Below are 13,124 nucleotides of genomic sequence, written 5' to 3'. Positions count from 1 at the left end.
TCCCAGCTACTCAGGAGGCTGAGGCAGGAGAATTGCCTGGGCCCAGGAGGCGGAGGTTGCGGTGAGCCGAGATCGCGCCATTGCACTTCAGCCTGGGTAACATGAGTGAAACTCCATCTCAAAAAAAAAAAAAAAAAAAAAAACCTCATAAAAAAGTGAGCAAAAGACATACATGTGGCCAACAATCATGAAAAAAACTCAACATCACTGATTATTAGAGAAATTCAAGTCAAAATCACAATGAGATACCATCTCACACCAGTCAGAATGTCTATTAGTAAAAAGTCAAAAAATATACGGGCAAGGTTGTGAACAAAATGGAATGCTTATACATTGTTGGTGGGGGTATAAATTATTCAACCATTATGGAAGACAGTGTGGCAATTCCTCAAAGACCTAAAGATAGAAATACCATTTGACCCAGCAGTCTTATTACTGGGTATGTATAGAAAGGAATATAAATCATTCTCTTATAAAGAAACATGCCGTGTATATTCATTGCAACACTGTTCACAATAGCAAAGACATGGAATCAACCTAAATGCCCATCAATGATAGACTGGATAAAGAAAATGTGATACAAATACCCACCATGGAATACTATGCAGCCATAAAAAAGAATGAGATCATGCCCTTTGCAGGTACATGGATGGAGGTGGAGGCCGTTACCTTTAGCAAACCTAACAGAAAACTAAATACCACATGTTCTCACTTACAAGTGGGAGCTACATGATGAGAACACACAGAGGGAAGCAAACAGACACTGGGGCCTATTCAAGGTTGTGGGGGTTGGAAGAGGGAGAGGGTCAGGAAAAATAACTAATGGGTAATGGACTTAATACCTGGGTGATAAAATAATCTGTACAACCAAACCTTCATGACGCAAGTTTACCTATGTAACAAATCAGCACATGAGCATCTGAACTTAAAACTTAAAAAAAAAGAAAATATGGTCTATATATGTACAATGAAATACTATTCAGCTTTAAACAAAGAAGGAAATTCTATTATTTGCAACAACGTGGATGAATTTGGAGGGCATTATGTTAAGTGAAGTAAGCCAGGCACAGAAAGACAAATACTACGTGATCTCACTTATATGTAAATCTAAAAATGGTAAACTCATAGAAGTAAAATAGAATGGTAATTACCAAGTGATACGGTTTAGCTCTGTGTTCTCACCCAAATCTTATGTTGAATTGTAATTCCCAATGTTGGAGGTGGGCCTGGTGGGATGTGATTGAATTACAGGGGTGGTATCTGACAGCTTAGCACCATCCCCCTAGTGCTGTCTCATGATACAGTTCTCAGGAGATCTAGTTGTTTGAAAGTGTGTAGCACCTCCCCCTTGATCTCTGACTCTCTCCTGCTCACCATATGAAGATGCGCTTACTTCCCCTTCACCTTTTGCCATGATTGTAAGTTCCCTGAGGCCTCCCCAGGCATGCCCCCTATACAGTCTGCAGAACTGTGAGTCAGTTAAACCTGTTTTCTTCATAAATTGCCCAGTCTCAGGTAGTTCTTTATAGCAGTGTGAAAACGGACTAATAACCAAGGTTGGGAGGATGTTGATCAAAATACAAAATGTCAGCTAAATAGGAATAATTTCAAGAGATCTGTTGCACAAAATGGTTACTATTGTTAATGTGTCCTATTCTTAAAAATTGCTAAGACAGTATATTTTGTTTTTTTCACTACAAAAAAAAATGAGATAATACATGTTAATAACTCAATTTAGCCATTCCACAATAAATATTTTGAAACAATGCATTGTATATGATAAATATGTACAATTTTATTTGTCAATTTAAATACATGTAAAAAGGAACAAAACCAAGAATAAACTCTATGAAAACAGAATGCTGACGCCAGAAAAAGCTCTTAAAATTTTAAAATGTAAGTACCAAAAGTTCAGCATAAAACCTGGAAACTAAAGTTGAGGATATCTCTCAGAGAGAAAGAAAGAGAGAAAAAGAAAAGAGACATAGAGGACCACTTCAGAAATTTTAATATCTAACTAACTGGTGTCTGGGGAAGAAAGAAGGGGAAAAGTGGAGAGAAAAAAATCATAGGATAAAATAATACAGATCATTTTCCAGAGCTAAAAGATATAAGTCTTTGGTTAAAAAGAACCACTGAGGCCAGGCACCATGGCTCATGCCTGTAATCCCAACACTTTGGGAGGCCAAGGTGAGTGAATCACTTCAGGTCAGGAGTTTGAGACCAGCCTGGCCAACATGGTGAAACCCCATATCTACTAAAAGTACAAAAATTAGCCAGGTATGGTGGTATGCACCTATAATCCCAGCTACTTGGGAGGCTGAGGCAGAAGAATTGCTTGAACCTGAGAGGCAGAGGTTGCAGTGAGCTGAGATCATGCCACTGCAGCCCCCCTGGGTGACAGAGCGAAACTCTGTCTCAAAAAACAAAAAGCCACTGAGTGCCAACAATTATGAATTTTTTAAGACACATGCACAAACATGTCCTTGAAGTTTTAGAAAAATGTAGATGAAGAGACTAGGATGGTATTAGAGACTCACTGGCAACCTTCAGGAAATGGGTTTGATCTTAGATTGCTGTATCTTGCCAACCTACTAATTAGGAATGAGGTTCACATAAACCTGATTCCTGGACATTCATGGACTCAGAAAATTTATCTCCTTTATCAGTTACCTCTTTATTTCTTAGACAGTTGCTTGCATATATACTGCAGCAAAGTAAGTAAACCAAGAAGGAGGAATGCGTAAGATCTAGGACACAGTGGATTCAATCCAGAGAAGCAATCAAGGGCAATGTCAGGATGGTAACTGAAGAGCTGCCAGTTCAGAAGAGAGAAGGTGGTAAGATTTCTCCAAGCAGGTCTTCTCCATGATAGGGGAGGAGGGAGGCAAGGAGCAACTCTGCAATACGGTTACATTTGAGAATAAGGAAACAAGCTACTTAGGGCTATGATGAAGGCACAGCATTCTGTATCAGTAAGTTAAAGAAAAACAGAAACTCCAGGAAAAATGAAAAACCTGTATAAGACAGCCATGATCTAAACAAGAAGCAAACTAAAACGTAGCATGATTATGAACAGCTGATGCAGTTAGAAAAGACAGTTTAACCTCAATGCCAGAAATAATCTTTTGAACATTCCAAGAGCCTGATGCTGGACCTGTACACAATGAAATACATTCCTCATAGATTGCCTGGCCTAATGTTCAACCATATTTGTATAGTAAAAATATCATAAAAACAGTTTATAGCACCTAAAATCACTTGTATGGATAATCTATAGAAAATTTTATTGTGGTTGTAGAACAGTATAAAAAAAATTGCACAACATAAAAGTCAAAATATTGCCAATAAAATGTGAAGGGAAAAGAGAGGGAGAAGAAGAGAAAACAGGGATGGGGTGCTATAATCCTATGTAAAAGGAAAGTAAGGAACTAAGATGAATGGAATGTAGATGGATAGCTGGACACAGTGGCTCACGCCTGTAATGCCCACACTTTGGGAGGCCGAGGCGGGTGAATCACAAGGTCAGGGATCAAGAGCATCCTGGCCAACATGGTGAAACTTTGTCTCTACTAAAAATATGAAATTTAGCTAGGCATGGTCATGCGTGCCTGTAATCCCAGCTACTCAGGAGGCTGAGGCAGGAGAATCACTTGTGAGCTGAGATCGTGCCGCTGCACTCCAGCCTGGCGACAGAGTGAAATGAAAGGAAGAGAAGGAAGAGGAAGGAAGAAGGAAGGAAGGAAGAAGGGAGGGAAGGAAGGAGAGAAATGAAAGAAAGATAATTACATGGATAAATGTTTTACAGCTTACAAAGATAATCAACAGAAGAACTGAACATCATAACCTCAAATATTGGGATAGGGGAGTAAAGTAGGGCAGTATAAATGAAGTAAATCCACATATTTCCTAGCAAAAAATCAGTATTTTCTAAAGTTGATAAAGTAATAAAGTAATTATAGTTAAATACATGTTTAATTATAGAGGTAACTAGCAAAAGACCTAAAAGTGTAAATGATTAGAAAGAAATGAGGCTAAAGATGGAAGGGTGGGGTAGGTTGGTAGAATGTTTATTTATATAAATGCTTGTATTATGCCTTGATTTTATACTATGTGTATATATATAAATTTTTTATTATGGAGAATTTTGAAATGTATACATACTGGTATAGCAAAGCCTCATGTACCCCTCTCCTAGTCCCAGTAATGATCAGAAACTAAGAAGGCAGAGAATAGAAAACCAATGGCACTTTTAATAAATTGAAATTTTGGTTATGGGAAGTCATTAACAAAATGAACAAACAACTAACTAAGAAAAAAAGGGAGAATACACTAATATACAAAATAAGAAATAACAGGAGGATCTCACTCTGTTTTCCAGGCTGGAGTACAGTGGCAGTTACAGCTCAATGCAGCCTCAACTATGTGGGCTCAAGCAATTCTCCCACCTTAGCCTCCCAAGTAGCTGGGACAACAGATGTGCACCACCACCCCCAGCTAATTTTTTAATTATTTATAGAGACAAGGTCTTGCTATGTTGCCCAGGCTAGTCTTGAACTCCTGGGCTCAAGTGACCCTCCCACCTTGGCCTCACGAAGTGCTGGAATTACACATGAATTACCTCACGCAGCCAGAAGAAACTTTTTAAAAATAATGAAAGGCTACCTTGCAGACATCTAGGAAAATAAATTTGAAACCCTAGATGATTACAGTTTCCTAGGAAAATATGTTTGACCCATATTGACTCCATTTTATTTAGAAAGGTAAACAGACTAGCTTTTATAGAATAAATACAGATATTATTACAAAACTACTACACAAAAAAGCACTAGGCCTAGGTAGTTTTACAGGGGAATTCTAGCAAACCTTCAACAACCAGATAGTTTGAATCCTCCATAAAATATTTCAGAGTATTGAAAAGGAAGGGCCGGGTACAGTGACAGGCCTGTAATCTCACCACTTTGGGAGGCCAAGGCAGGTGGATCATGAGGTCAGGAGTTCAAGACCAGCCAGGCCAACATGGTGAAACCCCATCTCTACTAAAAATACAAAAATTAGCTGGGCATGGTGGTGGGTGCCTATAATCCCAGCTACGGGGGAGGCTGAGGCAGGGAATTCCTTGAACCTGGGAGGTGGAGATTGCAATGAGCTGAGATCATGCCACTGCACTCCAGCCTGGGCGACAGAGTGAGACTATGTCTCAAAGAAAAGGAAGAAAAATTTCAAACTCCCTGTGTGACGCAAGTATAACACTGGTACCTAAATCAGGAAAAGACAATCCAGAGAATAAAACTGCCAACAAATATAGCTTCAAGATTAATGATAAAAGATAATAAAATATTACCAAACAATACACTGTGACTGAGTGGGATTTATTCCAGGAAGGCAAGATTGGTTCAATATTAAGATATTTATTATGTTAAGCTCCTCTTGCATTGCTGTAAAGAAATAACAGAGACTAGGTAATTTATAAAGAAAAGATGTTTAATTGGCTCACAGTTCTGCAGGTATTATAGGAAGTATGGTGCTAGCATCTGTTCAGCCTACAGTGAAGCCTCAGGGAGTTTTCAATCATGGCAGAAGGACAAGGGGAAAGCCAGCATCTCACTTGGCGAGAGCAGGAGCAAGGTGTTGGGGAGTTGCCACACAATTTTAAATAACCAGATCTCATGAGAACTCAGTATCTTGAGGACCGCGCCCAGAGGATGATGCTAGATCATTCAAGAGAAATCCACCCTATGATCCAGTCACCTCCCACCAGGCCCCCATTTGCAACACGGGAGCTTACAATTCAGCATGAGATTTGGCATGAAATAGATCCAAACCATATCATTTATTAATGTCCTATGTCATATCCAAGGGAAAAAAATGTCTCCACATTTGAAATACTTTCTTTTTTTTTTTTTTTGGTGGTGGGGTACGGAGTTTCGCTCTTGTTACCCAGGCTGGAGTGCAATGGCACAATCTCGGCTCGCCGCAACCTCCGCCTCCTGGGTTCAGGCAATTCTCCTGCCTCAGCCTCCTGAGTAGCTGGGATTACAGGCACACGCCACCATGCCCAGCTAATTTTTTGTATTTTTAGTAGAGACGGGGTTTCACCGTGTTGACCAGGATGGTCTCGATCTCTTGACCTCGTGATCCACCCGCCTCGGCCTCCCAAAGTGCTGGGATTACAGGCTTGAGCCACCGCGCCCGGCCCTTGAAATACTTTCTTAACATGATGAAATACATATACCTTAGTGTTAAAGCCAACATCTGTCTTATTTAATGAGAAAACACCATAGGCATTTCAACAAAGATCAGGAACAAGGCAAGGATGCCCACTATCTCCACTACTATTCAGCACTGTACTGTAGTAACTGTCTAAGACAAAACAACTAGAAGCATAAAATTGGTTAAAGAAGTAAAAGTATCTTTTTGCAAATAACATGGCAGTAAAGTTTGAAAATTCAGAAAAGTCAGTAATAAAACTAACTCAATAAAAGAACTCAATAAAGTAGGAGAAAATAAAATTAACAGAGAAAAATCAGATTTGCCACTTCTGACCAGGAAGAGTAAGAGATACTGGATTTACCTTCCCACTTGAAATAACAGAAAATAACAGACAAGAAATATAAAACAATGGCTTTCAAGATGCTGCACATCAGGCAACAAAACAGTGATGTATTCCTGAGAGACAGAAACAAGGTGAGTCCCATGATTGAGAGAGCATACTGGTTTGGGAGAGTTTTCAAGTCATGGTGCAAGAATGGGAAACCCAGGCTGAGAAGTGGACTCCTTGAGTTTAGGAGACAGAGCCTGAAGGTCTAAGAGGACCAAGATGACTAGAATTCTCAGGCCAGAGTACCAAGGAGGAGAGAACTGCATGGAGAAAAATCCTCAGAGATCTTCAGAAGTTTCTCCATGAGTTGACAGCAGAGTACTGATCAGCAAATGAATGAGGAAACTAACCAAAGCTGAACAATATATGGAATCAACCTAAATGTCTATCAGTGAATTAAGGCATAAAGAAAATGTGGTGTATATACACAACGAAATACTATTCTAGTAGTAATGGACACATTTCACACCCAGATTTGGTTTCTAAATACCGTTCTTCAATGAAAGGAACCAGGGCTTCTTAGACAAAAGGTTGGTATACTAGGGCTGGGGCAAGGAAAATACAAGATAAATATGGATCATCTTATGCCAGAAAATATTGAAGTGCCCATAAAAGGACAGGGGCATATCAAGAGAACACAGGTGGCTCAGTGCAGTGGCTCATGCCTATGATCCCAGCATTTTGGGAGGCCAAGGCAGACAGATCGCTTGAGCCCAGGAGTTCCAAGATCAGCCTGGGCAACATGGTGAAACCCCATCTCTACTAAAAATACAAAAATTAGGCATGGTGGCACACGCCTGTAGTTCCAACTACTTAGGGCGCTGAGGGAGGAGGATCACTTGAGCCTGGAAGGCAGAGGTTGCACTGAGCCAAGATGGAGCCACTATACTCCAGTCTGGGTGACAGAGTTTTATTTCTTATAAAAATAAAAAAAGAACACAGGAGCCAAACCTGAAGGAGCTCCTAATGGCCAAAGCTAGATCAATTTGAGAAACAGAATGATGATAGTACAGGATTGTAACCCATAGAATAAAATAAATACCCATAAGTCTGTGCCATTAAAAAAATAAATAGGCCGGGCATGGTGGCACACGCCTGTAATCTCAGCTACTCAGGAGGCTGAGGCAGGAAAATTGCATGAACCCAGGAAGCTGAGGTTGCAGTAAGCGAAGATTTGCATCACTGCTGCACTCCAGCCTGGATGACAAAGCAAGACTCCATCTCAATAAATAAATAGGAGAGAAGAGACAGCTCTTCCTCATAGAAGATTTCCAATTAAGAAATGTAGATGGAGTATGGACAAAATCACTATTAAGTAAATAATACAATATAAATGTTGCAGGCATAATCTACCAATAGATGCTAAAATGAGTGAGATAAGTTTTGAGGAGAAATAGGATATTGACACTTTCAAAGTATCTGCCGCCATGATATTTATCAATTATTAAGAAAAAAAATAGTAACTTTACAGTGGAGAATGCAGCAGACACCACTTGAACCAAGTGTGATCAAAGTTAACATCAAATACAAGACATACCAACATCACATACCCTCTGTATTATGTATGCCCAGTGATGCACTGAAAAGGACACATCACTTCTGTTGTTCTCCTGCCAAAAACATGTAACCTTAATCATGAGCAGACTTCAAAACCAAATGGAGAGACATTCTACAGAATAACTGACCAGACTTATTAAAAGCATCAGAATCATAAGGAAAGACTAACGAACTTTCACAGATTAGAAGAGACCAGTGAGACACAAAAGCTAAATGCAGTGTAAGATCCTGTAACAGAAAAAGACATTTGGGGTAAAACTAGTGAGATTTGAATAAGGTCTGTAGTTTAATATCGTATCTATGTTCATTTTCTAGTTTTGATCATTATACTATTATTTGTGACTTGTTACCATTAAGGGAAGCTGGGAGGGGGACATAGGAAATTTTTCTATAATATTTTTTCTAAGTATAAGATTATTTCCAAATAAAAAGTTAGCCAGGCATAGTGGCTCATGCCTGTAATCCCAGCACTTTGGGAGGCCGAGGTGGGTGGATCACTTGAGGCGAGGAATTCAAGACCAGCCTGGCCAACATGGTGAAAACCCATCTCCACTAAAAATACAAAAATTAACTGGGTATGGTGGCACACACCTGTAGTCCCAGCTACTGAGGAGGTTGAGGCATGACAGTCACTTGAACTCAGAAATGCAGAGGTTGTAGTAAGCCAAGCAGCACTGCACTCCAGCATGGGAGGCAGAGCGAGACTCTATCTCAAAAAATAAAAATTATGTAACATGTATAATAGTAAGAAGTCTAAAAAAAAGTTAAAGAAATAGCGCCATTGGTTTGAGACTATATATTGGTTAAATATAACCAACTGCTCTGAAGAAACAAAGAAAAGAGATATACTTGATGTCTGTTGATGACAAGCCAATTAATAGATTAGATCTGTAGTGGCATATCTGTTTCCTCTGGTTAGTTAATAGTAATTATCTCTAATATATTCTCTGGGCTCATTCAGAATGCTTTAAAAATCTAACTTGAAAATAAAAACAGTATTTTAAGGTTTTAATATTTCAGTAGTCTTCAATGATAGCAAGAATAAAGATTTAAAAATAAATAAAATTCTAATTTGAGAAATGATTTATCCACACAATTATGATAAAATCTGATGGGCATTAACTGGCTTACACAGCTTAACAACGAGAGATTGAAACTACTTGAATACATGGCTGGGTTTTTTTTACAAAAAATATTTCCCATGTTTCTAGATTATGAAAGAGGATCATTTCATTGGCTTGTGTCTACTATCCACCACATCCTTTCTGTGTAAATACACTTTACATAATACCTCTACAATAATCTGTGGGATGAATTTTTCTGATGTGCTGTTGATGTGTTAGAATTATAGTACATACCTCAGAGACATTTGATTCACAAATTACCAAATACAGCTAAAATCAAACTAACTTTTTTTTGAAGTATACTACATATACAGAAAAGCACACATAAGTATGCTTATAATGAAATTTGAATTTAATAAAGAATTAAATCTTAAGTGCATTATTCATTCTAAAATAGCAGGTTTGCTCAACTGGCAACATATACAGAAAGGAAAAGCTTCTATAGGCATAATTTTTGTATGCTTGTTAATTTAGTTTTGTTTTGATCTCTTTCAGGATGTGGTGGATACACACCCTGGTCTCACGTTCCTGAAAGATGCTCCAGAATTCCACTCTCGCTATATCACCACGGTAGGCTGAGTCATCTTTTTTCTTAATATAACTCCATAAGTCACCTTTTTATCACTGTCTACTATCCAGAATTTCAAATATCTGTGCAAAAGGTAACATGGACTATAATGATTGTTTTAAGTGAAAGGAAGGTAAAATGAAATTGAATTCATAATTTCTTCATTTTTACCTATTTTCCTTGTTTGTGCCTAATACTTACAATGTTAAAGTAATATATTCCTTTTGTCTGGTTTTATGAGGCATACCTTTTGCTGTGCTATGAATATTGATATCCATTTGATCTTTAGCATTTCCAAGTAAGACTGAAAAGAATTTTCAACAGCCTGTCCCTGTCCCAGAAAAAGATTGGTCTCTAGTACCTCAAAGTTAGACCTGGAAATGATAATGAGAAATAATTTGTGTGAACAATGTAAGAATTTAAAATATACAAGCCATATATAGTCAGCCCGATTAGAAAAAAAAAAAGAATTTAAAATAACAGTGATCATATTCCCATTTTGTGAGGAGCTCGCACTTCCTGTTTCTCAGGCACAGTCTCATTTGGTCTGTCCCAGATAGTGCAGGAATGATGAGTGAGTGCACACAGGCCCACAGGGCATGGAGTAGCCATTTCATGCACCCTGCGCTAGCTCCCACATTATCTTTGGGGACATTCCACAGACCAGCCCCAGGGCCATTCACAGACACATTCTTAAATGAGATGGCCCTTGCCTGTGGCTCAGATTCCTCAGCTAAACGGGGCAATCTCTTCTGAGGACCACCCGCCTATACTTAGGGTACAGTTTGTTGGCCAAGGATATGTGAGGTTCTGCCAAGTTACAAAATACTACTGTTTTCTTATCCTCCTGCAGAACTTTATTTTTCATTCAGTGCTTTTGCATTGGCTCTTTTGTCCTGCAAGAGTTGGGTTGGAAAAAGAAAAAATTTTGTAAGATTTTATTTGAGCCAGAAGGTGTCACTGTTATCTAAGACAATCTCAGAAGTTATTTTTTCCTGTTAACTGTGACTCTCTACTAAATTACCTCTACCACAATCAACCTGGCCTGTCGCCCTCATTTCAAACTTTGTTTATTTCTAATTGGCTCCCTGTTACCACCCTGATTGCCCTGTAGTCTAGCCTCCACAAAGCAAACAATTGTCCTTTAAAAAAATCACCCAGATCATGTCACTCCTCTGCTCAAACCTGCCAGTAGTTTCCTAGCTCATACAGAATAAAACCCAAAGTCCTTGCCAAAACTCTCCATTATCCTCCCACATCCTGGCAACCCCTGCTTTCTGATCTTATCTCCTACCTCCCACTCCTTTGCTTACTCTGCTTCAGCCACGATGAGCTGAGCGAACCAAACCCACTTCTGCCTCAGAGGCTTTGTTCTTCCTCTTTCCTTTGCTTGGAATCCTCTTCCTACAGATTTCCACATTGTCACTCCCCAATTTCATCCAGATACCTGTTCCCTTATTTAGTGAGGCTTTCCGTGATCACTCTCTGTTTTTGTAACCTTTCTTTCTCTACCCCTCCCACTTCACTCTGTTCCTTTTCCTGCTTTATTTTTCTTCTTAGCGCTAATCATCTGATATTTAATTTTTTGTTTGTTTATTGTCCATCTCCATCTCTGTAATATAAGCTCCAGGTGAGCAGGAACTTTGTCTATATCCTCAGTACCTGGAATAGTACCCTAGAATAGCAGAATACCTAGAATAGTACCCTGGAATAATACACACAGTCAATATGTACTGAGTGAATACATGAAATTATCCATGTTTAAGAATTCTAGGCCAGGCGCAGTGGCCCATGCCTGTAATCCCAGCACTTTGGAAGCCTGAGGCAGGCAGATTATTTGAGGCCAGACATTCAAGACCAGCTTGGCCAACGTGGTAAAACCCCATCTGTCCTAAAAATATAAAAGTTAGCCAGGCATGATGGTGCGCATCTGTACTCCCAGCTACTTGGGAGACTGAGACATGGGAATCACTTGAGCCCAGGAGGCAGAGGTTACCGTGAGCCGAGATTCTCACCACTGCACTCCAGCCTAGGAGGCAAAGCAAGACTCTGTCTCAAAAAAAAAAAAAAAAAAAAAAGTTCTACACCAGCTCTGGCTGCAATCCCAAAGGGAATTATTGAGTTCTGAATATTGACTGTTCAGAAAACACAGGACATATTAACACCATAATTTACACTCTTAAGAGTTGGAAAAGATGTTAGAAATAAGCTAGTCCAAACAAGTTGGAATTAAACTAGTCCAAAGTATTGGCATGTATTCTTAGAGATGTTAAAGAACAAAAAAGTAAAATGGAAATAAATTTTTTCTCTATGCTTTCTAGTTTGCTATTTCCTTTTTTTTTCTTTCATAATCTTAATGAACATGTAGTTTAATATTTTTTGAAGTACTTGGACATTCAGTGGTATTTGGTCATCCAGCAAGTGGTCCCCAGGAAGTTTTATATTTTAGACTGAAAAGCCATGAAACCATTTTGTTCACATATAATTCACATTTACTAATAAATAGTGCCATGTTAATAATAGTTGAACAAAATGAACTATACTGGTCAATAGGGTAGAGTTAATTATCTCTGCTGTAATATTTTCATGACATTTGCATATAACTTTACATTTGTTAAATTTACACTTTGTTAATAGTATTATGCTGCTTTATCTCCAATGCACAAAAGTGAATCTATTACTCAGAAATAGTCACTTGTGTAAAATACTTGTGATAAAATGATAATATGGCTACTCAAAACAGCACCATAACATAAATAGTAAATAAGACCTAATTGAGAACATTTCATGTGAATATGTACTGAGATAAGTGAATAACTGTCACTGTGATAAACTCACAAAAAGGGCAAATAAAAAGTATAAAAACAATATCTGGAAATAGAATTTTATTAGACTGGTTATCTGTTCTCCTCAGTGCCTTTTCTGTTATGAAACTTGGTCAAATAATGGCATGAAGTCATTGAAACCATTGCATTATTTCAGAGTACAGTGAGTTTTTCTAGAACAAATATAAAATAAGGCCTTCTTGTATGAAATTAATTTTGTTGTTAGACATAAAAGTGACCAAACTAAAAAGGCCATCATTCTCTACCCTGCTCATGGCAAAAACAGATAGCTTCACACTATTTCTAAGACACATATAAAGCCCAGCCTCAGAATTAATGACAACTGTCTCAGAAAAAGCAAAATTATTTTATCATGTGACCCTATTGAATGTTAACATAACCTTCATGGCATACAGTATAGAAGAACAATTATTATGTTTGCATGCTAG

General features: G+C 38.4%; 1 protein-coding gene across 6 annotated transcripts in view; it reads left to right on the top strand.

The window, feature by feature from the left end:
* The window catches only part of PPP2R3A (protein phosphatase 2 regulatory subunit B''alpha), a 172,052-nt gene that overhangs the window by 108,495 nt on the left and 50,433 nt on the right, over positions 1–13,124 (top strand). For all 6 annotated transcript variants that reach the window (XM_032265761.1, XM_032265751.1, XM_032265727.1 and 3 more), the window contains one exon: positions 9,778–9,852. In XM_032265761.1, coding sequence (XP_032121652.1) covers positions 9,778–9,852 — 75 coding nt within the window. The remainder of the gene's footprint in view (positions 1–9,777; positions 9,853–13,124) is intronic.

This window comes from Sapajus apella, unplaced genomic scaffold, assembly GCF_009761245.1.
Source record: "Sapajus apella isolate SASKATOON/1434 unplaced genomic scaffold, GSC_monkey_1.0 scaffold4, whole genome shotgun sequence".
Classification (NCBI taxonomy): Eukaryota; Metazoa; Chordata; class Mammalia; order Primates; family Cebidae; genus Sapajus; species Sapajus apella.
Note: the sequence above shows the minus strand (reverse complement) of the source record. Positions and strands in the feature narration are given on the sequence as shown.